This window comes from Ptychodera flava, chromosome 22 (assembly GCF_041260155.1).
Source record: "Ptychodera flava strain L36383 chromosome 22, AS_Pfla_20210202, whole genome shotgun sequence".
NCBI lineage: Eukaryota > Metazoa > Hemichordata > Enteropneusta > Ptychoderidae > Ptychodera > Ptychodera flava.
In genome coordinates, this window is record NC_091949.1 from 2,672,518 (window position 1) to 2,698,903 (window position 26,386).

Consider the following 26,386-nt stretch of genomic DNA (forward strand, 5'->3'; position numbering starts at 1 on the left):
CTGCATCATGGGATTATATTATCTATTTCGTGTCCGAAGGTGTAATTTAAATATAAATTTGAAACCAATTCTACGACAAACAATTGGTACAAACATATTTTCATTGGTTTCTTAGTGTTGCACATGACTTCTTTATCACGTGATTACTTTCCAAATTCTAATGTGATGGCGACAAAATGACCATTACCACTCATAAAAAAACATTTTCTTTCACAAAATTTATCGATAAATCAAGTGAGATACCGTAAATCTGCATTAAACTCACTATGTGTATGTTCTGTTTCAGAATTTCAACTAAAACTATTGATTTGCCATTTGCAATTTAACCATTCCGAAACTACGTCAACGTTAATCGGAGTAGTCTCAGTAGAAATTTACAATTGCTATTCTTACTCATATTTTTAAAGATTAGGTGGCAGTTTCTTCACAATTCCTGCCAGCTGCATTAAAGTGTGCATAGATACTGTGAATTGCTTTGAAGCATTGGCATTAGACGAACTAGACATATTGTCTAAATCGAGGTGTTGCCAACACTGTCAGGTGCAATTAAAAGCTAAGCGGTAACATGAGTCGATCATAAAAAATCAACTCTGCAAAAGTTGAAACATTGTTTAGCAGGAGGTCAGACGTAGTCTAAACAAAACTACCACATATGTCTAAAGCACTGTCCAAGTCTTATCACTTGCTTTCAGGTGTAGTTGTTTTGACTACATCTGACCTGCTGCGAGACAATGTTTCAACTTTGGCAGAGTTGATTTCTCTGTGGTCGACTGGAATTACTGCTCAGCTGATAATTACACCTGACAGTGTTGGCAACACCTCGATTTAGACTATGTGTCTAGTTCGTCTAATGCCAATGCTCCAAAGCAATTCACAGTAATAATCTTACTAGACGAAGTCAAGGACTCCTAACAATGAGATGAAGTTACATGACAACAGAGATAATTAAACTGTCTGCAGTCCATCTCACATTGCCTTACCAATAGTGTGGCTGCAATAACTATCACATTGTCTTACCAATAGTGTGGCTTCAATAACTATCACATTGCCTTACCAATAGTGTGGCTGCAATAACTATGGCTGCAATAACTATCGCATTGCCTTACCAATAGTGTGGCTGCAATCTCTATCACATTGCCTTACCAATAGTGTGGCTGCAATAACTATCACATGCCTTACCAATAGTGTGGCTGCAGTAACTATCACATGCCTTACCAATAGTGTGGCTGCAATAACTATCACATTGCCTTACCAATAGTGTGGCTGCAATAACTATCGCATTGCCTTACCAATAGTGTGGCTGCAATAACTATCACATGCCTTACCAATAGTGTGGCTGCAGTAACTATCACATGCCTTACCAATAGTGTGGCTGCAATAACTATCACATGCCTTACCAATAGTGTGGCTGCAATAACTATCACATGCCTTACCAATAGTGTGGCTGCAATAACTATGGCTGCAATAACTATCACATTGCCTTACCAATAGTGTGACTGCAATAACTATCACATGCCTTACCAATAGTGTGGCTGCAATAACTATCACATGCCTTACCAATAGTGTGGCTGCAATAACTATCACATTGCCTTACCAATAGTATGGCTGCAATAACTATCACATGCCTTACCAATAGTGTGGCTGCAATAACTATAACATGCCTTACCGATAGTGTGGCTGCAATAGCTATCACATGCCTTCTCTGGGTTAGTATTACATCCCGTTGCTGAAAGAAATCAAAGTCACGTTTATGAATTACGAACGAAAATAAATGAAGTAAACACTGTAAACAAAACTATCTTCGTCGGCTTCATAAGACAAGTGTCTCAACATTACATATTTCAAAACTTATTCTATACTCTGATGGTTAGTCATAAAGTGATTGTATTGTCACCATTGGAACTTTGGTTTATAAATGAAATGGTAATATACAACGTAGAATTAAGGTAGTCTGCGCCTCGAAAGTGAAAGACTCAAACATTTACTAAAACTTTCCTCAATGAAACTTTTAACCATTCTCTCACAAATCAAGAATAAAAATCAAGCTCACCATACTAAAAAACAGATTATCTAATATTTCCCAACACTTGAAGTTCAAAATGACTGCCATCTCTATGTAAACTCTACGGGGAAAATTACATTTTCAATTTTCGGAAAACTAGGACGGTGATTAGTCTTACTCCAAGAGCTTTGAAATAACCCGCACAAAGCGGTAGACCAGAAAAAGATTGTAAAACTTGGAGAGTCCGAATATCTGTCCCCGAGTTGCATTCTACCTTAAATCATATGCATTCAGGACATCGTCTAGTCCAAATAGTTTTAAAAGACTCGGCATCAAGTTTTCAAGACTGATAATTGAAATGCAGGCTAGTCTGCGCTTATCTGCTCTTGTTAATCCAGGTGGTAGGTTTAGAATGGTACGAAACGATTCATTTGCAAAACAACTTCGTCTCACGTACACGTCACAAATCTCAATAAGTAGGATCAATTTTCCCATCCATTAACAGCTCAACCGTACTCGAATAGCGGGATTATTCTATCTAGGCCAATTCAACACAAACTAAATGCATTTCAAGAGCTTTCTCAGTAATCCAGCATTAGTTGAACATTTGTTGGCTGTTCGATGCATTTGGAGTAATGCAGGTAATTTTGATTAGTAATTCAAAAATCAGAAGTTCAAACGGTACTTATAGGGTGACCTTTTTTGTGACGTCATAAGCATCGAAACTTTTTGCTCATTTTTCCTTTTATTCTGTGGGAGTCTTCGATGATTCAAAGCGATTCATGTAGATGAAAAAACAAACATTTATATCCATGGAAACAATGGACCGTGTGGTTAGCACTTCTAAAATATACATGCATTGCAGGCGGCTGATTTCAAATTGTTGGCTTCTATGATGAATGTAGAACGTGCTTCTAGTAAGAAAAGGATTTGCAAAATTAATGTTTGCTCTCAAACTGTCAAGTCCGATAGAACCAATAAATGTGTACTTTTGTCTGCTTCGCTGTGTAGACTACTTAAACTTGAATGAAACGAGCTCGAAGCGATGCCCGAAATTCAACCTGCAATTCAATTGGAGTACACTTATTTCAATATTAATATGTCATTTTCCACACTGAAGTTTACCAAAGCAAAGTTATCAAAGCATTCCTACCGAGCGATTAATACATTGTCTTTGATTTCCGTAGCGGAAGTCAAATTATATTTCAAAATATTCATCGACAGCTGGGATCCAAAACCCAATATTGCGGGAAACTTACCGAATATTCCCGAAGGCCAGCGAAGCTTCATAGACCCTCTCGTGCCGCTTCGGAAGTCGACCCACTGTACCGCATCGCCACATTGCATAAAAGTGCAGTCTTCTGATAATTTCTGTATTTGTGTCTTATTCTTTGCCTCTGTCCATACATTAACGTGACTTAAATCACCCATGAACATTCGATCCTCTTCAAACTGAAGCGTCTCACGGCTTCGCGGAGCCTGACCGAGGACAAATTCGCCAGCAATAGGTAAGGTTATATTTGTCGCTAGTTTGTCACTGCGAACAACACGTTGACCGTCAACGTACCAAGCCCAGTCTCCTCCTGAACGACAGAAAAAACGAAACTAGTTCCTGTTTGATAAAGAGTAAGCTACACCTTTGCTACTACAAACTTGGTAGCAGTGTATGCAATACAACCAACTGTTTGATTGGACTTCATTCATGTTTTTAACGTGTAACATTAATGACAATGGTGTAACATTAATGATAATGGTGTAACATTAATGACAATGGTGTAACATTAATGATAATGGTGTAACATTAATGATAATGGTGTCAAAGATTATGCCAACGTGTAACTGTTTAAACAGAAAATTCGAATCTCAGGTCAAACAAGCGCATATGCATATCTCTCTTCTTCTGAGTGGTTAAAATATATCAATAACTTTCTATTGGTAACTTTCGTTTAAGACAGGGAAGTGATATTGAATTTTTTATAGCCAGATTCAAAAACATCCCGTATATACCGACAATTGATAGTTCCTTAACAGTCTTATGGTTACTCTGTGCAAAGTCAGATAATCAGAGTGAGAGGATCGCTTACGCCTATTTGACCACGTGAACGCTAGATGTTGCCATGTGTTGACTGCAGCCTTGGTTGGACCAGGAGCGAGAACCATCTGACCAGCAACGTATATTTTGGTGTTCTTTCCTCTTTCCACCATAATCTGTGGTTTTTGATCGTTAGTACTGTACGATAAGTAAACTCTGTCTCGGTCAATCTTGGCTGCCTTAACCCACATACTGATGGTAAACGCGGAGAGTTGGGGAAATGTCTTGCCAAGAAGTAATGTGTAGCCGACTGGTTTGACATCCAGAAATTCCAATCTGGAGTCTGCAGCTTTTGCTGTAAATAGACAAGAATGTGATGATAGTAAAGTTATGAAAAAAGTTAGTGTCACTGTAGTATATTATTAAATCCTTTGCCCAAACTATATTAAAGAGGAAACTGTCCATGATGAAAGTTTTTAGACAATGTTCTGGTTCCAATTTGGTTAGACACACCGAAAATCTCGTAATTTTGTCTCCTTACGTAATTCTGTAATATGGTGCCAATACTATTTGTTATCAACGTCATATACAGGGTGAGGTCTTGTGTCATATTGTGACTCTTGGTTTATGAAATGACATACTATTTAAATAACTATTTAAATAATTTAAGGTGACTTCAAAAATGGAACGTTAATGGCGTGAATCGTTTTTGTTATTACTATGTGTGTACGTTTACTGTATGCACCTGCATACATGTACATTTAAAGTGGCTTTGGTCAGGAAGGTAAATTATGCAAATGACTCACTTCTACTGTTGTGTCACCCTGAGCCTCAATGTGCTGTATTAAGGCTGATATGACAACCTATCTTACGTTGGCTTTGAGATTAATTCTTCAAAGTAGAAATGATTTTGTTCCAAGCATAAAATTATACGCAGCAATTTGTGAAGTCATGGTGAAAATCATAAAGTAAAATATTCATCTATTCAATTATCAATATTTTTCTGACAGAAAATATTGACGTCAAATGTGCACAATCTATTATTAATGTTTTTTCACTCTATCCGGCAACGATTCCTGCCCAGATATAGTAAAGTTGTTTATCCAGTGCTGGTGTTCCGTTGTTCGGCATAATTGATTTTCCCATGTGCCTCAATACAGGAAAGAAGGTCACGAACACTTTGCAATATTCATACCTACTCAATAATGAAGTTATCGCCATCTCTGTTTAACTCGCCTCCATTTTTCCCAATGCTATGTATAAATGAAAGTATTTACTCTCAAAATTTTATTTATCTTTGGAAAAATTTTCATCAAAGACCGAATGCCATCGACTTAACTGGCGTCCCTCCGTTGTGATACAATTTAATCGTGTATGATGCAAACAATTCAAAATTCCTCCGCATTTCAATATCATAAATATTTCAACTATCTGGGAAACTGTAATATATGACTAGTTTGTTGGAATCATTTGTTGGTCGTCACGGTAGTTAACGTCTAAAAAATACTTGAGACGATATCATAGAAGGCAGGGAATTCATGGTGATGTCAAGTTACTGTATATCAAAACCGTAAGGATGGTTTAGTGTGTTGTTTTCTTGCCAGTAACTTCGATCCATCATTGTGAACGGACGGACTTGCTAGTGTAAATGTTACACCTGGTGCTTATGGGAGTTGTATTGGAAACAAGGAACTCATGGGATACCTTTCAGATGGACACCGCACTTTGATTATTGAACCGTAACATGCAACGGTCATGAAATTGTGCTGATTTGCATAATTACAGCGAATTAGCGAATGCAACCAACAATACTATACAATGAGGACATGCACCGATGTCTGCAAATTTGAATGTGTACTCAATCAGATCTGAGAATCACTCAAAGCATACATGTACGGGGACGAATAAGAAGGCTAGCGAATGATGTCGATTTACTGACAGCCAATCCCATTCGTACAGCAGAACAGAAGCATGGTGTGCTCGTATACAGATTTAACTGAAATTCTGAACTGATCTATTTACTACATTTATTCATTGATAGTTTATCATATTTGTTCATCTTGACGGTATTTCACATTTTCTGTAAAGCTGTAGACATCATTTGTGTCTCATTGATCCATCTCCTGTACGGAAGTCGCCAAAATCTTTGAATTATTGCAACGTACATTTAGCGAATCCATTGACACATAGCCTCGATATTCATTAAAGAAAAGTACGGTCATACAATTAAGAACATCATTGTAAATAAAAAAAATAATGTCATTATAGTCTCTTTTTTAAGTTTTTAGATCGAAAGACAAGCTATTTGGTAATAAACATTCACATATTCTCTGACCTGTGGATAACATGACCTGATTTGCTCGTAACGGAACGGTATTGCATCTTACCTGTGACGTAAATAAATTGATTTCTTAATTGTTTACACGACAATGCTATGCTAAGGGAATGACCCGGACCTTACCGCGGCTTTATCAAACACAGTGACTGTAAAATGCGTCCAAGTTGCAATAATTGTGCTGCCTTCTCTGGATATCTCTCGATAGTACCGCTCCAGGGATATCTACGCATTCTTATGGCTGTGCGGATCAAATGTAAGCTCCATAAACCAATTAGCACTAAAGTTTAACTTTCCTCAAATTACTGTTGACTTACTCTGAACATCCCTACTAAATGTATCTTTTTGCATTTTCTATCTTCTATCGCGTTCATTGCAAGCCTAGTCACAATCGTATGATAGATGTCTCTTGTTGTTGTTGTTGTTGTTGTTGTTGTTGTTGTTGTTGTTGTTGTAGTTGTTAATTTTCTAGTTTCTCATAACTTGTATCTGCAATAAACCTCATGTGTTCATTGTAAGTGTACGATTCCTGTTGCTTCTGTGTGAAAGTCAGACTGGGGAACCAACATCTTAGACCCAACATCAAGACAAGGGCTGTTACTGCCTCTTGGATCCGTCAACACACCAATAGAAAGGATTGTTTCAGGATCTTTCCTTATAGCTGTATCAAAAGAAAGTTTCAGATCAGCCGCTACATGACTCTGTTCTTCGAAGCTGCAGCCTAGATAATAGCTGTGCCTTTCCAATCCTAACACAACATCAACTTCGTATCTGTCTCATGCGTGACACTACAATATTGGCACTGCCCGGTGAGTGACACAAATATGAATAGACCGGATACCAAGGCGTACCACTGCACTTTGTACAGAAAATATTCCAATTATTTCGAGTTGAAGGATACCTCTACTAAAGCAGTACGCCCGAGACGAAGTAAATGATACTGAAAGCATGGTTCGCTTGTTCCAGCAAGCATCACTGTCTTGGAATGTGTTCCTTGGTGTATAGTTGGCCATTGGTTACATTTTAAGACTTGACTAATACAATTGGTGCCTCACGTTCACCATTCACAATTCTGTTAAGCCATTACAAGGGGGACATCCACGCTTTTGGCTACCCGCAGCTCTATCGCAAGGGTATCTGTGCTCGATTCATTTCTTCGTGTTTCATTTTTACATCAATGGACGCATTTGTTTAACAGATGCCAAATCATAAACATAGAAAACCTTTCCACATTGGCTAAAATAAAGGGGAATGATTTAGCACAATACGAATGATTGGGTGTACACAGAAACAAAAATTAATTGACAAATCACAGACACCTTTGCAGGAGAAGTGCGGACAGACTCTGTATTATTATCGATATTTACAAAAAGCCAAAAACTAGTATAGCAACACTTCTCTTTTATAGTTGTTTGCCATTTCCGAATTTAGTTTCTCCCAATTACTAATGAGAATACATGTTTAAACATGAAACGAGAGAATAACAAGAAAATAAAATGACTTGACCAATTTTATTCTTTGTTTACCGGTATATTGGCTACGTAATTTTATTGCCTTATCAATATGTCTTGTTTCATTAAATTTTATACAGTAATATTTATCATTATTTATGGTTCCCTGTATTTTCCCTGAAATTGTTATTTTACATGCCTAAAGTTAGATTTGACATTTGTATGACGGAAACATTCGTATTGTAAGGATTGCTATATTTTGTAATTGCAGAATTACTTTTCCTTCAGAGTTTAATTGACCTCATCGAGTGAAAACAATTGTGAGCTTGTTTGCGTAATAGCAATTCTTATGTTCACATTGCAATGTCTCTCTGCTGTCAATTTCGACATTGCCGTATATTTTATTGATGTTGTCTTTGCTGTTTCAACGACACCACTGCTAAGACTATATTGTTACCGCCAGCAATATCCTATCTTTGCCTCTCTTTATGCGTGATCTTCCCTATTATATTAACGAAACGTTAAGATTGTGACCATATGGAATTGGCCAATCTTTATGTTTGATATTTCACTAGACTAAACCTATGCTGAGTTAGCCAAAGTATGTGCGCTACAACTAATAATTTAGGGTTTGTCCCAGTCAGGTGATCGACCAACAGTCAAGCTAAAATCATGTTCATTTCAGCTTGTACGAACGGACTGTCATGTACAAATTACTTGACTAAATAGACTTCACCCCTATCGCTGACCAAATTGCAATATTTTTGCGTTTGATTTTTGTGTGCTATTCAAAGAAGGTCTCAGCTAAGTCAAACGATCTGAGAGTCCGTCCGAAAATACCGGACAAAATCTGAGAAATTGTCAGAATCAATATATCCTCGGGGTTCCATTGGTTTCACAAAGCTATGGAAGTGCCCTTCAGAAACCCAATGTTGTTATGATGAGGATTGCTCCCAGTGGTTTTCAGGTCCGCCGTACAAATGGTTGATTGGAGTTTTCCTGTCACTGATTAAAATATGTATTATCTACTAATACTGTACATCGGAGTATCTGCTTATTACTATAGTTGTGGATTGAAGTTCTCCTGTCGACTGATTAAACTATCTACTAACTACTACTGTAGATTGAAGTCATCCTGTCGACTGATTAAACTATCTACTAACTACTACTGTAGCTTGAAGTCATCCTGTCGACTGATTAAACTCTCTACTAACTACTACTGTAGATTGAAGTCATCCTGTCGACTGATTAAAATATCTACTAACTACTACTGTAGATTGAAGTCATCCTGTCGACTGATTAAACTATCTACTAACTACTACTGTAGATTGAAGTCATCCTGTCGACTGATTAAACTATCTACTATTCACCATTGTGGACTGGAGTCATCCTTTCCACGGATTGAACTAGCTGCAATCTACTGTAATTGTGGATTAGAGTTATCCTGTCGAATGATTAAACTATCTACTATACCTACTACTGTAGGTGAAGATTATCCTGTCGACTGATTAAACTATCTGCAATCCACAATTGTAGATTGGGTTATCCTGTCTTTTACTTTTATTACTGCAATGGTGACACCAATCATAGCATTGCACGGTTCAAAAGATACATGATTGTGTGTAACGTCCTCTCTTATAAAAATCCACAGTTAGCTATGATAATATCTTTGTGAGTCACCTTGGGTCTTCAGGTCACATGTCCATAAAATGTTGTCTAATGAAATCTACTTCTTCGACAAAACATTAAATTCTGTCAAATATTTCTTATTCCCTGGCTCAATATGGTCAGTTGGGTAAACTTACGTTCTATAGTCACGGCGCTCTCCTTTTTCTTTGTCTTCTGATAAATAAATATTGACACAAAATATTCGGAACAACATAAATCGTCATCGCTCCTGGTAGTAGACAACAATGCTAACCGTTAGTTACGACAGGATATTCTACAAACCTGACTCGTGTTTTTGTCAACTTACATGTAACAATATTCTCGGAATAAAGTCATCAAATTTTGTAACGCGAAAAGTTGGCGCCCAATATGAAATTTAAGTGCAGCGACAGATATGTCTTACAACAGTTTTTACAACTGTTCACTACAGTTCAATCACATCTTACCGACAGTCACTTTATAAAGAAAAACATCAAAATATTTCTCGTCTTCTCTTCTTTCCATACATTTTATAGTAGGAAATGAAGAAGGGTTCGTAAGCAAACGACATCTTAAAAATTGTTAGAAGCAAATCAAATGGCAATGTCCTTTAAGTTCTTCCCTATTTTTTGTTAAAAATATTCCAAAATATTGTGTAAACATCTTTCGCTCTTCAACGAGATATCGCATAAAACGTCGACCCAGTATTCGGGCCAGACAGATGTACATACATGCTAATGTTCACAATATGTTCATAACGGGCGAAGGATATAAAACTAAATACATCATGGATTCACTTGCTTTAAATTACAAGAACGTGTACTCAAAGGATACATTTGAACAACATTAGAATGTACCATTGAATATGAAATGTTCGACTTTTTCACGGTGGTTCCCTTTGTAAAGTCTAGCGTCGAGTTTTCTCTATATAATCCATTGTGCAATTTGCAAGGAACAGAACAGAATTGAAGTCCACTACATGGAAATAATGTCTTCAAAAGTTCATACATGAGTGTTACGAATGACGTCATCTTCAAATCTCACTGTAAGCGAACTAAGATATAAGCAACGCCATTGAATGCCTAAAAGAGCGATTAAACGAAATCAGCGAAAAAACAAGATTCTTAATGGATTTCAATTGCTAGGCATTAGTGGTAGCACCCCATGCTAACCTTCCTTACTCACAACACGAGCAAGAATAGCAGAAATGCTCCGGTCACAGAGAAAATGGATTGGATAAGATTTTTCCTTCAGATAGCTTTTAAGCGCATTGCCTAAGGCCCGAAGCTGTCAATTTCAATAAAAGACAGTGCCCCTTACGCACCTTATTCAAATTAATGCTGGCAGCTGGGTGATGCCAATATAGGGCAAATAATATTGAAGCTTTTATCTGTTATATGAGAGGTTGCCATGTTACTGTATCGTAAAATGAGTCAGTAAAGGTATATGTTACTAATTTGATTTTTTGGGTTGTCTGAGTTGTGTAATTTGGACTGGAATTTGAGATGAGGGAAAACGGCGATTCGCCATGAAGTTCAGTTTCTCTGATCAAGCTCAGTCACGACTCAGTCACCATCATTCCACCGTGGCTCAGTCACCGTCCCTCCACCGCACCTCAGTTAAAGCCACTCCAGCGCAGCTCGGTCATCGTCCCTCCACCTTGGCTCAGTCATCGTCCCTCAACCATGGCTCACTCACTGTCCCTCCGCCGTGGCTCAGTCACGTCCCGCCACTCCGGTTCAGTCACGGTCCCTCCACCGAAGCTCAGTTAGAGCCCCTCCAGCACAGCTCAGTCACCGTCTCTCCACCTTGGCTCAGTCACCGTCTCTCTACCATAGCTCACTCACTGTCACTCCACCGTGGCTCAGTCACGTCCCTCCACTCTGGTTAAGTCACGGTTCCTTCACCGCAGCTCAGTTAGAGCCCCTCATGAACAGCTCGGTCATTGTCCCTCCACCTTGGCTCAGTAACCGTCCCTCTACCATGCCTCACTCACTCACTGACCCTCCACCGTAGCTCAGTCACCGTCCCTCTACAATGGCTCACTCACTGTCCCGCCATCATCGCCCAGTCACTGTCCCTCCGACATGGCTCACTCACCGTTCCTCCACTCAGTTAGAGCCCCTCCACCGCAGCTCGATCATCATCCCTCCATCTTGAGTCACCATACCTCTACAATGGCTCACTCACTCAGGTGCAGCCAACGGAGCTATTCATCGAAAAAGCTATTCCAGGAGCAATTTTTGAGGGCAGGGGAAATTTTAATTTTGCTAGGGCAGGGGACATGTTTTTAGGTGGTAGGGGAGCAAATTTTAGGGTTTTTTTGTAGGGCAGGGCGGATATCGGTTGATTTTCCTGGGGACAGGGCTTGGCGAAAAACTTTTTGAAGGGAATTGTTTCCAGGGCAGGGGAAATTGGCAAGTTTTTTTCGCTACAGGGCGAGGGAGCTTCAAAAATTCACAGTGGGGAGGGGAAACAGGCAAAAATAATTGGGGAGTGGGTAAAAATGAAGTTTGAATGTGGGAGGGTAAGTCGAAAAATTTTTTGTGGGAGGGCAAATTATGAACAGCTAATTAATTACCCTCTTGACTTAAAATTAGTCAGTTCACATTATTTGTCATGCACAATATATCTTATCATAGTAAGGACCTTTTTAAAAGTGCATTGTTCGTTGGCTGCACCTGACTCACTGTCCCTCCACCATTTCTCAGTCATGCCCCTCCAGTGAGGCTCAGTTACCGTCCCTCCACCGTGGCCCACTCACTGTCCTTCCACTCTGGTTCAGTCACGGTCCCTCCACTGCAGCTCAGTTAGAAACCCTCCAGCGCAGCTCGGTCACCGTCCCTCCACCGTGGCTCAGTCACTGTCCATCTACCATGCCTCACTCACTGCCCTCCACCATGGCTAAGTCACCGTCCCTCCACTTTGGCTCAGTCACCGTCCCTCTATACCTCACTCACTCTTCCGCCACCGTGGCTCAGTCACCGTCCCTCCACCGTGAATCAGTCAACTTTACAACTACAATAATACGTTGAAAACTTTCCCAGATAATGTTAGGTACTCGGTGTTCGACTATATACGTAGAAAATACTGTTTTACTCGGCAAATGTTCAATGTTCGGGACAATGGTGAACTTATGAACTTGTTTCTACAAAGTATGCTGCTCTCTGAATCTCTAAAAAGTCAGTGAACGGAAGCAATGCTCTCCGAATAAGATAATCTGATTCCATGTGTTAATTTATCATCCAAAGAGAAGTTATTTTGTGTGTTTTGGTACATTTACAATTTAGTATGTTTATCAAACCCTCGCATTGTATTCCTTTTCGAATGTTTTTACTGGAAGTTGATTAAGAATCATAGCAAAGATTATATTATAGAAAATCGCCGGATTAACGCCATTAGTGAGTGCTCTCACCTTGTGACGTTGCCAGAACCCATGGCTCGTTTGTGTTTGAAGCATTTAACACCACAAATACGACAAAGTTGTGAGTAATTTTATTGTAACTTGTTTATGATATATAAAATTCTATTGGCAAATATTCTATGTTATCCACCGTGACCGGTACTTTCAAATTCGTTCAATCTTCTATATGTGAATTCGCTATCATCATGTAGTGAAAGTCTCTGCCAGCATGAAGGTCGCTATTCAACGATCGTCGACGAAATCAAATCGCTGTCAACGGCCCGGGTTTATCGAATTTAATTGGTTAGATTTTACGTCTATCGTAGTTCGACGGAATCACATGATAGCAAATGCCGAAAGATATAGCCCACACAGGTAGACTTGCTTCCTATCCCACACTTGACTCATCATCAAGCAAGATACCAACACCTTACACTGTATGGCAAACTTGTGACACGGTCGTTATGTGTCAACCATTCATCAATTGTCTTTCGTACTTTTAAGAGTTTCAAAATACACCATGTGTCTGTCATCAATTATGTTAAGGCTAGAGGAAACAAATTGTTGTTCCTCGCATTTTTTGGCAAAGCTACAAAGCTGGCGGTTGTTTTTATTAATTTTTTTTAAGAACCAGCAAAAAGTCCCACAAGTTACATTGTTACTGATGACTCGTAGTCTAGATTTTACAAAGTGTCCAAAATAACGGAGGCAGTACTAGTGACAGAACAAGTTCTTAGCATTTCCAGATGCTCCAAGAAGAAAACAAAAACTGTAGAAGTAGGCAAAACAAAGATCCTCTGAGAGTTGCAATGCGATACAGAAATACATATTTATCAAAATTTCGAAAAAATAAAATCTAAAGTAGCTAAAATAGAAGCGACGATTTAGAGAAACAATTTAATTTTTCTTTCTGGCCTAAAGAAGCTGTACAGATTGTATAAATATGAAGGACAGGTTACATAAATGTCAAGCTTGTGAACAATGACCAGTGTTTACATCTTTGTATTTTCTTGGAAAAAGCAATCATACTTCCATTATTGACGAGATCAATAATAAAAGCAGCAAAATGGATATATATAGTTGGATAATAGGAGGACCTACCTACACACATGTGACTGTTCCATTCAAAACCCGGTCCGCATTCACAAAGGTAGGCACCTGGAGTGTCAATGCATTTTGGAAACTTGTGATATCCCGGGTGACAAGGGGTATGATAGTGACCTGAAAGTAACAATTGCCTCAATTTAACAAAATTGTCTTCTGTCATTCTGAAGCCCGAGTAGGTCAAATAATACAAAGCAATTTGTATAGCAAGTTCGCTAAGTGTAATTTGTTCAATTAACACATCCTTTGATCAGTTGATATTTTTAGTTCGTCTAGCCCGAATACTTTTTAACTACAAAAAAATATCTGCAAATGACGCATATGCATTCTTCAACCAGCAATGGACTGCAGAATATTAATGAATTGGAGAAGTACCTTTAAAACGTACTATAGCGACATAGATTATCACATTGAGAAAATGAGAAATCGATACACTCAGTTGACGTTACGTGTATCATCAAGATCTACAGACAGGTATCAAAAGTTTGCTAGTTACTTTTGCATTGGTAGATAGGCTACATTTAGTGTATAATGTCAGTAAGATGTGTTTCATCAAACTCACTTCTTTAGTTGCAAAGTGCAATGTACACTGTATTAAAAGCATCAATGGCAGTCGACATACAACGCTTGGTATGTCAAAAATTGTCTTTGACATTATACATTATAAGTAATTTAATGAGATACATGAATATTTTAGACTCTTAACATGAGACTTCAAAACTCAAAAACAACTGAAAAAAGAGTGTTAAAGAATGTTAGCAAACGTGGTTAGGTTTGCAGTTTTCTACTAGAATTTATCGAAAGATATTTTGAACATTGCAATATAATAAAAAAAATGACATGGTCCTTGCAAAGAGCGGGTTGTTGCTAAGAGTTATTCTATTGTTTTGTTGTAAGGATACCGCCGTACGCCGTAGCTTTCATATTCCCAACGAACTGGGAGGTCCTTTAAGATACTATGGTGAACTTAATCATTTCTAACTAATCGCGTTTGAACTTTTTGTATTCTGGAAACCGTCAAGAGCTCTTGCTTAGAATCTAAGAACTTCCAATGATTATAAAATGATGAAAAAAATCATGTTTCAATGAAACTCAAAATCTGTAAAATGCTAACAAATCTAGATCAGCGACGGGGTAAAAGGATCACAAACACAGACCGAACGCGCTATTCTAAGACAATATTGAATTGTACGAATTGACATTGTGCTATTGAGTCTCGCTTAAGATAGAGAACTACCTACGGATAGCGTAGCATAAGCCAATTCCATTGGTTTGCACGTGAAAATGCAAGAAAATATCTTTGTAATATGATTTTCTTGAAAGTTTTGTTAAAATACTTGGAAAACAAAATATATTTAAAAAGTGGTGTTACCGTGCTAGATTTAAAGAAGAAATGACAAGATATTATGCCTTTCTATAAAACCTGTCAATAAAGCGGACGCAGCAGTTTTCTTGGTGCTTTTGATAAGTATGTAATTGTGTACCTCCATTTCATGGTCAGCAATGCACATTGTCTACAGTTCATTTGTGAAGGGACATTTTCAAAACTTTACGCTGCAGTAAATAGCAATGCTTTAGTCTCAATCAGCTCCCTACGTGTTTATGGGCAGAAAAAAATTGTCATAAGCAGATCGAGTGACAAAATCAAAGAGCATCTCAAAATGTAAAATAGAAACAGTTATTTTTCTGATCATATTTCTTGTCTACTCGCTATACCCTAAAAGACATTAAATTACAAGAAAAGGACAGAGCATTTCAAATTGTACAGTCGGCGACTTTGATGTATTGCCATATGACTTGCGTTCAATGTTGAACTGTTCGAGTCTCACTCAAATGTTGGGTTTCACGAATTTGTTCAACGTTCTGGCTCGATGATCTTTGAGTTATATGAGTGTCTTATTCAGTGTTGAGTTCTGCCAGTATCATATCGAGTAAACGTGCTACAACAAATCATTCAATTATAATAAATGAAAAGTCATATAGCGAGTTAATTCACCACGCAAATTACATATGATAACGAACAATGGAGGTTTCACAACGTAAATGTATAGACTCAAGTGAGACTTACAAGTATAAAGTTTGCTTATAGATAAATACATATTTCGTTTGCATGAATTAGAAAATTAGGAGTTCGCTCAACTTCCGAACATTTTTTCAAATGTCACCAAACTGGTCAAGACCAAATTCAAAGCAAAGATGAGCAATTCAATCCAATATTTCTTGTCGATGTGGTAGGCATGCGTAAAAGGTCATCATTCATTTTAGCCGAGCCGTCTTCGACTCATCAGATCGATGTGCAGTTTAATATAATTGATTTGCATATTGGATCACGATTTTAATTAAAAAATGGAGTTTGACGGAGAATGCCAACTACTGTCTAGACGCTTATACAGGCAACACTAAACAACTCCAGTCTGAAAAACGAATCATTTCAAATCTACATGAAGCCTGTGTATATAGAGCACGAAAATGCTATATCCAGAGACAAGCTAAAGGGTTAGCTAAAATAGATCTGTCCATCAGCGGCTCGGCCTGCCCTAAGAGGATGACCTTTATATCTTTCTGAGAGATGTTTCCGTCTACAATTCTATTAGTGAAGGTCGAATGTTGATTGGATTTATTTGTATGCGATTGTGAGGATCTAGGAAATACCATTGAGTGTTTTCATGCGTACATGGTGACTGAAAGGACTGAGATAAAATGTGTAGTGGACACAGTATGGTGCTTTAGAGACATTAAGTTATTATTGAGCATTGCTGAGCAGGTATAATGCGCGATTATGTGTAAATAAAAGAAATAACAATAGCCATACTTCTATTTTTCATTTCTAAACTTGCTCAATGATGTAAGTCAAAACAACCTATTATGGCGTTTCTGAAATTTTTCAGGCAAAGTAGTTAATGATTGCTACGTTTACATCGCTTGCTGAGCTAATATCTTAAGAACAATGTCTTTCAGTGATACTGTTGTATCGATGGTTTTCCATTTAAGCGTCGCTAATGAGCTATCGTTTTCAGTGGCTGCAAAAAATGTGTAAGATGGTAAACATGTAATATCGGGTAATGTTCATATTGTTTCTTTGTTGACTTGTAGCAAAGGCCGACGAAAAGTATCAAGGATAGGAATACATGTTCACTATACTTGCAGCATTTGATTTGCAGGTCTTGCTCAAGGTTGAGAATCCGCAAAGCCTAACTGAAATGTCAGAGATTGAAACACATCATAATCCTATGCCAGCTGTCTAAGCTTCAAAGATAAGCACCATTTTAGTTTCAAATTACATTCAAAGCAAGCGATAACTTGTAGGCAGAGCGGTTTGGTAAAATGAGAATGCTGTAATAAGAGGTTTTGGATGGACATAATGCGGATACAAGAATGCCTATACGAGAGTCATCTGTTGTTGCTGACAGTTCACTGTTCAGGAAATATAGTGAAAGTGTTATGGAAAGTAAAAGAGGGCAATATTTGGCAAGGAAAACCAGAATATGTATTGTAGTGACAACAATTTCAAATGCGTGAAAATTCTTCGTCACTCTCAAACAAAATATGCTCGTGATAAATATTTACGCAAACGTTTACAAAATATTCATTACGTTTTGACCTGATAAAGATCGATGCTATTTTCTTCAGCTACAGGGCATTTTTGATGTTAAACTATCTACGATTTTGCAATACATTAATATATAAAAATGTCACTTTAACTGAATGCTTGAAATTTATTTTTAAAATGCTTGGTCACAAATATGAGACGATCGACACTTGAATGACGTCATCTACACTCAGCAAGACGAACAAACGTTTGATCACATCACTTCCATGACGCTACCAGACATAACCCTCTTCATAAGGTTTTACGATTAGAAAAATGTTTTACGGCTCATGCAACTGAATGATGTATTAATGAGAATTCTCTGCCGAGAATGAAAACAGTCTGATATCTGTTTAGAAGCGGATTAAATTTAAAATTATTTCCTTCACCACCGCAATGACTGGTAGCACTGAACCAATTTGCCAAATTTACTGATAACATCAATGACTGTAGTACTGCATCAAAATGACTGGTAGCACTACATCAAAATGACTTATAGCACTGATCCAAAATGGCTGGTAACACTGAACCAAAATGACTGGTAACACTGATCCAAAATAACTGGTAACACTGAACCAAAATGACTGCATGGTAACACTGATCCAAAATGACTGGTAACACTGAACCAAAATGACTGGAAGCACTGATCCAAAATGACTGGAAGCACTGATCCAAAATGACTGGTATCACTGATCCAAAATGACTGGTAGCACTGATCCAAAATGACTGGTAACACTGAACCGAAATGACTGGAAGCACTGATCCAAAATGACTGGAAGCACTAATCCAAAATGACTGGTATCACTGATCCAAAATGACTGGTAACACTGAACCAAAATGACTGGTAACACTGATCCAAAATGTCTGGTAGCACTGATCCAAATGGCTGTTAACATGGCGCCGCAATGACTGGTAGCACTGCACCAAAATGACTGTTAATACTGAACCAAAATGACTGCCAACATTGCACCAAAATGACTGACAGCACTGCATCAAAATGACTTGTAGTACTGAACCGAAATGACTGATAACAATAAACCAACATGACTTGTAAAACTGAACCCAAATGACTGGTTGCATTGGGTCAAAATGACTGGCAGCACCGAACCAAATGACTAGTAACCCTGAACCAAAATGACTTAGCACTTAACCCAAATGACTGGTAGCACTACACCAAAATGACTGGCAGCACTGAACCAAAATGACTTGTAGCATTGAACCGAAATGACTTATGGCACTGAATCAAAATGACTGGTAACACTGAATCAAAGTGAGTGGTAACACTGAAACAAAAAGACTTATAGCACTGAACTAAAATGCACGTAGCACTGAACCAATATGACTTACAGCAATGCACCAAAATGACTTGTAGTACTGAACCAAATTGTTAAAAATTAAGTCAAAGTGGTTGCGTCACAAAGTCTCAATCCAGTGACTTGTGCCAGAGTATCAAACATTATCTGCAAATATTTCAAATAAATGTTGCAGCGAGAGACAACTTGCTACTGCCGACAAACCTTGTAGTATGAGCTTCTGTAATATTTAAACTCCTAGAGACTTCCACAGACATTCAGCTTTCTAGTAATTTATTTAGATGAAATGTGCGATGAACTAGCTTTATATAACACATTCTTTGCTTATTAAATAGTCTGTTGTCTGTTTTAATAATTATGGAATGGAGAAACGTTTCTACTTAAGCCTTGTTTCACTGTTTTTGGAGTGTTCTGTAAGATGCAAGTATCAAAAGCCCCAATATTGAGCCAAGCTACTTATGGAGTTTCAATTCACTAATGCCCTGTTATAAATCAAGTCACAGCAACGTGTTTCTCTTTTTCAGACAATTTCTAGATGTGTTTGATATCAAGGAATGCTAAGGACATGAATCACATGACTTACACGTACTTACATTATTTTTTCTTAATGGCAACGTACACCACATTTTACGTGATATCTTTCTAGGGATGTTTCTGACTTAATATTCTATACGTATGTGTCAGAGACACAAACACATACAGCGAACGCGTGTCCCTATCTCCATACGACTGCCAAGCCTCCTAGGTTCAATAGGCCAGGAAATCGTTTGTTCAGAAGGGATAATGATGTGTCAGTAAATTGAAATAAATTGTATATTCCTTTGCTCGAGAGACGCATACATGTCCATACTTAAAATGTAGCACTCTGTTTCTTCAAGATAACAGTTTGGAATCTCCTACGTCTTTGTTATCAGTGTGAAAATGTCAAAGTTGAAGTCTCTAAGGAATCGCAAACTTTATAGATAAATCTCTTCGTTCAAAATCTGGTAACGACCTGATTAAGCTAGACACGCTATAAAGCGTCCCCAAAAACTTTCGTTTCAAATATTTATGTTACAATCCATTCAAGGAAATGTATGACACTGTTGGGACTATGAGGATGAAGACCACTGTCAATCTTGATTGATGGGTAGGAAAGTTACAAGATTAGGAGAAATTCTACTTCCAACTTAATTCCATGTGACCATGAGCAGAAACCGTCATCTTCACTTGAGAATTATAAGTAAAGCTGGAACACCTATGAAATCATACTGATAAGACTCCAGGTAAAATGTCACATACTGTTTCTGCAATCTCGTGTCACACAGTTTCAACTACTAAATAAGACATTGTCTTTGATAATTTCCTTTTATAAATATTTCTCAATCGACAGGTATATATCAAGCATGTATACATCAAAAAGACGTTCGACAGTGGCCATTCTAAACTTGTCTTTGCATAATTTTCGAGCCAACTGCAAATTTAATGATAGGTGAGGTGAAATAATATGTGGCGTTCGATATATTCTTCTCACATATTAACCTAAATAAAATCTATTCTTCTGATGTACCATGGCGGTATTAATTGAGCAACTCGGCATTGAACATTAAATTTGGTTATAAATTCGGCTTTAGACATGCTCTCCCATATCCTGGAGAATAGTTTGGTCGTTCGAAGTTTTAAATCAACACTGTATGTATTTTAATCGCATAAGAGTGAAGTTCTTTTTTAAATGGCACAGTATATTCTAATTATTTCCGAAACGAGAATAAAAGTAGAATGGGGACAGTATATTTGATTTTGAAGACTTCAATTTACTTATTTTATGAAAGATGTATAACAAGACATTTTGGTCGTTGTGCAGGCGTCAGTTATTTCAATCCATCAAAGGCTGTCTAGTATTATGGCCTACCTAAATAATAAATGCTATAGCCGAGTCAGGAAGTAATTTATTTGGCATATCCTACTCTCAGCCTTAACTTGAAACCAAAGCCATCAATCATAGAGAATTCCAACATACCAAATGCAATATATTGAATCTGTGAGTTGCTGCTGCTAATATTAATAAGACTGTCACTCTGTGACATTATTCAGGACAACACAGTGAACTAACGTGAGAGACAAGCGTTTTACATAAAATTCCGATTTGTAAAAACGGAATTTTTCTTGGAGATGAAAGCAGTAGTCCTCGCCTTACCTGTGTTGTCGCATGATTACGAAATACTGATGATAGGTAATACGGACGATGTATAAATAGAGCACAACCGAGGCTATGCATGGACTCCGAGATGAAAAACCATATAGTCATTCCGGGTTTTTATTTCGTATGGAGTTGGTTACGCATGGGATGATATCAATTATTTTATGTCAGTATTACATTCAAGTTCACCATCGCAATCACGAAGTTTTAGAAAGTAGAGAAAGTAACAGAAAACTGAGTGCTTTCAAATCTTAGGTGTATGTATTGCCTTCACAAGTAAATCGCATTGGATTAGACTAGCAGGTTTATGAGAGTGAAATATAATAATAATAATAATAATAATAATAATAATAATCTTTATTACCCTTAATCATAATAATATTACAATTCAATGATGAATGTACATCTGAGTTGTGCTGTGATAAAGGGTAAATGGAAACGGAAAATAGCAAATGCTAGTCTAGTCCGTTCCCAAAGCCATTTGATGTTAAAGCAAGGAAACGAAGAAGAAAAAAGAAAACTGAAGTATATCGAGGGTAGTGTACATGAAAGTAGTGGGATTGCAAAGTAACCTAATTGTAACAAAGTAACTAAGTGAATAAAAGAAACAACTACATAAATAAATATATAACTAAATAGATACATTACGAGTAAGTAGAAATGCGTAAAAAAGAAAACGATAAGAGAGAAAAAAAAAAAAACGTATATAAAATATATATATATTTAAATATGATATACATATATGTAAAGTTGAATATAACTCTTCATCACTAAAAAAAAAAACCCAAAAAACAATCGTGTAAAAGTAGACTTGAAAGTGCTAAGTAACTAAGTAAATAAGAACAACTACAAAAAAATACATTACGAATAAGTAGAAAATATGTAAAATAAAATAAAAATTTATATATCTATGATATACATATTTGTAAAGTTGAATATAACTCTTCGTCATGTAAAACACTAACCGTGTATGAGGAGACTTGAAAGGGAGTGTCTGAACGAACTTCTAGTGGTTTTTGTTTTAATTTGTTTAGGTAATGTATTCCAATAGATGCAGCCTGTATATGATATCGAGAATTTACCCAAGGAAGTGTTGACACTTGGGACATAAAGGTTACCATTAATTTTATGACGAGTACTGTAGCAATGAGAAGGCAACTGACAGTATGTTGTAAGACTGTGTGGCAAGTTATTATTTATAAGATCATACATGAATGTACTGATATGTAATTTATGTAATTTGTATATATCGAGAATATTAAGTTGTTTGAAAAGAGTAGCTGAGTTTGCTGTGAAGTCACTGAAAGTTATAGCTCTGACTGCCATTTTTTGCGAAAGAAAGATACTATTGAGATGTGAGGAATATGTTGAACCCCAAACTTCAAGACCATAAGTGATGTGTGGTAGGATGAAAGTTTTGTACAGAAGAATAAGGATATTGCGTGGTAAAAACTGTCTTAATTTGAAAAGGATGCCAACCTTTTCAAATAAAGTTCGGCATTAAAATAATCTCGTTTGTCACTCATAATTACTATGTATATGATTATCAAATTCAAAGATGTCTTGATTCAAGGCAGGAAAACTGTTTCATAGGCATATTTTATCCAATATTCGGCGGTTAGAAGTCACTCAATGAAGCATTATTCGGGGATGTAGTGTTATCAACATTCTTGGATTCTTTCAACCGGTTTGCTGATGTATCGAAATTCATCAAATATCATACAAGTTGGAAATGTAAACGTACATGATAAGACGTACAGAATATCTAGCATTATTTCACTTGTGTTAAAAGTAATAGTTTGCTATCATACTATTATACAGAATCAATTCAGAACCCCTCGAATATCCGTGGCTTTTGAACTTTTACGTTTATTTCAAACAACAGGTTAGTATGGGACTGGTGATTGGAGCCCAGATTCAGTTTACTGATTCAGAGCAGTGTTTATGTCACGCACTCTTTACGACCCATTAAAATAAGTATAGTACCACGGTATACATTGGAGGTAAACTACTAGAATTTCACATGAAATTACATTTCAATCAAAGTGTTAAGCTTTATTCGGAAATATTACGACATAGTGAGTTTAATTTTACGTCTTGATTTAGCTGACACTATTTTGGAGGGCGTCCATGGGTTGACCAACTGTTTAGCTTGCTTACTAAAAATGATTGTCATAAGAGGGGCACAAAATCGGGTTGTATCAAAAGTAAGACAGTAGAAAGATCAGTTATATATGAAGAGTTGTACAGACGTCTAACAAACAACTAGAGTTTGCATCGACTTAACGTAGATGTGTTAACGTCACGTCTACAATTTTACGAGATTCTTGATTTGAGTTTATGTGTCGTAGGAACGGCACGCCTTTGATACAATGCAGGAAATATAACCAGCATTTCGGTAGTTAGATACTCTCATCGACGCAGTGAAGATTTTCAAACATTATTGCACGACAAAACAAAGGGAGTATGGAACATAATAAAAAATTTGAAATCTGAATTTATTTTCAATACTAAAAAGCAAACGATCTCTCCTACACAGTCTGTCAACATGCTGTGCACGCTGACGACATACGGTTGAAAAAATGCAGAACAAAGTGCAATTTTTGACCCCTGACACATCGACCCCATGAGACTTGGTCGTAAATCTTCGGTGTCACTTGAATTCTTGACTCGCTTTTTTAAGGCTTCAGTCATTTATTTTAAACTGCTTAAGTTAGCTTAGATGTTCTTCCAATGCCAGTTTTTTTATTTTTGAAAGCCTCTAAATTTAAGCGATCGCTGAGGGGGATAAATCTGAGGATAAACATTAAATGATTATGTCCTTAATACTAATTGTGTACGGTAAGATTTATAGCGTTGAATCAAGGCTGCAACGTATTACTCCTACAAATACTGTAAGAACTTCAAGGAACCGGAAGATACGCATTACATTTCAATGACCAAATCGGTAGAAAAACCTATTTCATTATTTTGAAGAGAATTTCATAGATTTGGTTCATTCCTTTTCACATTTCTATCAATTAAAATGACGTACATTACGTGGACAAAGATTCATGTCAGTTGCACTATGATTTTTGTGACGTGTTAAATGAAACACCAAAACTAATTCTCACATCAAAACACTTTGTGTGGGTAGTTTAGTATTCCCAGGGGGACAACGACAGGTGTGACAACATTTTACACCACTTTGAAATAATATAATAAACACAGACCTGAATCAAACGCATTCATCATGTCCTATGATGCATTGGATAGTATATTTTCTTTTAAAAACCAATCTAGTGTGAAATATGTTTGCATTTCTATTTTGCACAGAGTTAAAATTTGTCTGCTTCTGGTATGTAATGACGTCATAATGACATAACCAATGACACGCTATCGCTGAGATACAGTTGTCTGTTACATTTGATTGACATTTAAAGATCTTAAATATTTTTTTTAAACGTAAAACTAATTCAACTACAGACAGTTAAAATGGTTGCCATAGACACGAGAAATGTTATTGCATGCGAATAAGAGTATAAAGTTATTACTTCATGGATAAATTATTGTCAAAGTGATTGTATGATAAGATGTACTCACTAGCTGTTACGGGACAAAGGCCAGCCTGAAGTAACTCCAACAGCAACGATAAGCACAAGAGATCCTGCCAGTGCATACTGTTGCCATGACTACGCATTGCATATCTTTGTCTTCAGTTTAGAAACCTATTAAAAGGAAGATACAGAGAGCCAAATGGAATAAATTAACGATAAATGTCTTAATGGTGATCTCAGCATCAACGTGAGCAAATGCATTAGATGATGTACTTGTGACGATGTATCTAGATCTGTTGTAATGACAGTCATGCCCCTAACGACTGTTCTAAATGTCTGGTTCAAAGTACAGAAACCAAGAGAGTAAATCTGTGATCTACAGGATTTACTTCCTGGGTCGCAACATCTTCACATTCCGGAAAATAACGAAAAAGTTGCTTCTTGTACTCGAACAAAAACAGCCCGAGACGAAAAGACCAAGGATTTTGCTGCACGACTATTTACCGGTTAGTCATGTCAATCTTCTTCAAGCCACCTTCAACTTACATGTACATGCAAATCTGACTTCCCTGCGATAAAAAAGCAACGCCGCTTTCCCTTATCAGCACATTGTGAGAACGTAAAATGGATCCCAGTGTTTCTCGAGTAGTGAGCTCTGACCCCAATTTCCAGTGCACCGTGCTCATAAAATGGAATCCAGCTGTGCTCAGCCTACTCTGTTTTAACTCATAAACTGACACCTCTATGGCCGACTTGAATGAATGAAATAATCACAAAAATAATCCAAGATAAAACATTCTCATCTTCAATGGAATAAATATTAAGCACAGCCATCTAAACCTTTTCGGAATCCTGTCATCCTCGTAGAGCTACCAAAGCGAGCGCTTGCCATTCCCCATAGAATGTTGCTGAATGTTATGACCCACGTCATAATGTCACGTGAAACTGCTAATGAAGATACGCCGGGCATGTTGCTGCTCTCAACTGATCATTGCATATTGTCAGAATTCCATTTGTATTGAGGGTACTATATCGTCTGCTGAAGCAGTTCCTCCCCCGGGTTCCTCCCCACGGCTTTCCTTTTTAGATGTCAATCGTCTTCTAAATCTTATTTCGCCAAGATTTCAGATTGGAGACTTTGAAAATCAATTTTGTTGGGAAAAGCGAATACATAACTGTTTTCCCTCGCAAGGATTTAAATTTAACCAGCCTCGTCATACATTCAGTCGTGTGACAGTTCGTTACTGTCTACCGGAATCTTAAGCAACGATCTAGTGCTTTTGCTATATCAATACAGAACAAAGTATGTGTATGGCTGATAGATGCTCTATAAATCATCGAGAATGGTCACATGGTAAGAAAAAGGAACACAACGAGTATCAGCTGAACATGCCGAGAAAGATATAAACAATGCCACTGAAAACATGTGACGTTTCATCACAGTCCAAGTATCTTCTTCCTGCACAAAACAACAACAATCGTGATACAACTCTGTTATTAATGCTCAATTTTCCGATGACAGCCTGACCACTTACTGCATACATCTTTAGGGAGCCGTCATTATTTACGGCTTGGGGGTCGGAGGAATTTCATCGGAAACTCCGAAATTTTGAGGAACCCCCAACCATGATGAATTTGAGTACCCCTCTCTAACTCAGAAAGTTTGACTGACCCCCCCAACTTAGAAAAGTTCAATACCAATATTTGTAAAATTTACAAGATACATGTACAGCAATAGTAAAGATCTTCCAAATCCAGGTGTACCCTGCTAGATTATCGTCGGTTATCCCGTGAC

General features: G+C 37.3%; 1 protein-coding gene across 6 annotated transcripts in view; it reads right to left on the reverse strand.

Annotated features, from left to right (window-relative positions):
* Positions 1 to 26,386, reverse strand: part of LOC139122459 (adhesion G protein-coupled receptor L2-like) — a 117,918-nt gene that overhangs the window by 25,142 nt on the left and 66,390 nt on the right. For 4 of the 6 annotated variants that reach the window (XM_070687848.1, XM_070687847.1, XM_070687842.1 and 1 more), the window contains 5 exons: positions 24,638 to 24,762; positions 13,972 to 14,091; positions 4,087 to 4,389; positions 3,262 to 3,585; positions 1,667 to 1,726 (listed from right to left, as the gene is read on the reverse strand). In XM_070687848.1, the coding sequence (XP_070543949.1) occupies positions 1,667 to 1,726; positions 3,262 to 3,585; positions 4,087 to 4,389; positions 13,972 to 14,091; positions 24,638 to 24,734 (904 nt within the window). In that variant the 5' untranslated portion in view covers positions 24,735 to 24,762. Of the gene's footprint in view, positions 1 to 1,361; positions 1,393 to 1,666; positions 1,727 to 3,261; positions 3,586 to 4,086; positions 4,390 to 13,971; positions 14,092 to 24,637; positions 24,763 to 25,431; positions 25,484 to 26,386 lie in introns of those variants that run through there. The other 2 variants (XM_070687844.1, XM_070687843.1) reach the window with 2 other exon arrangements.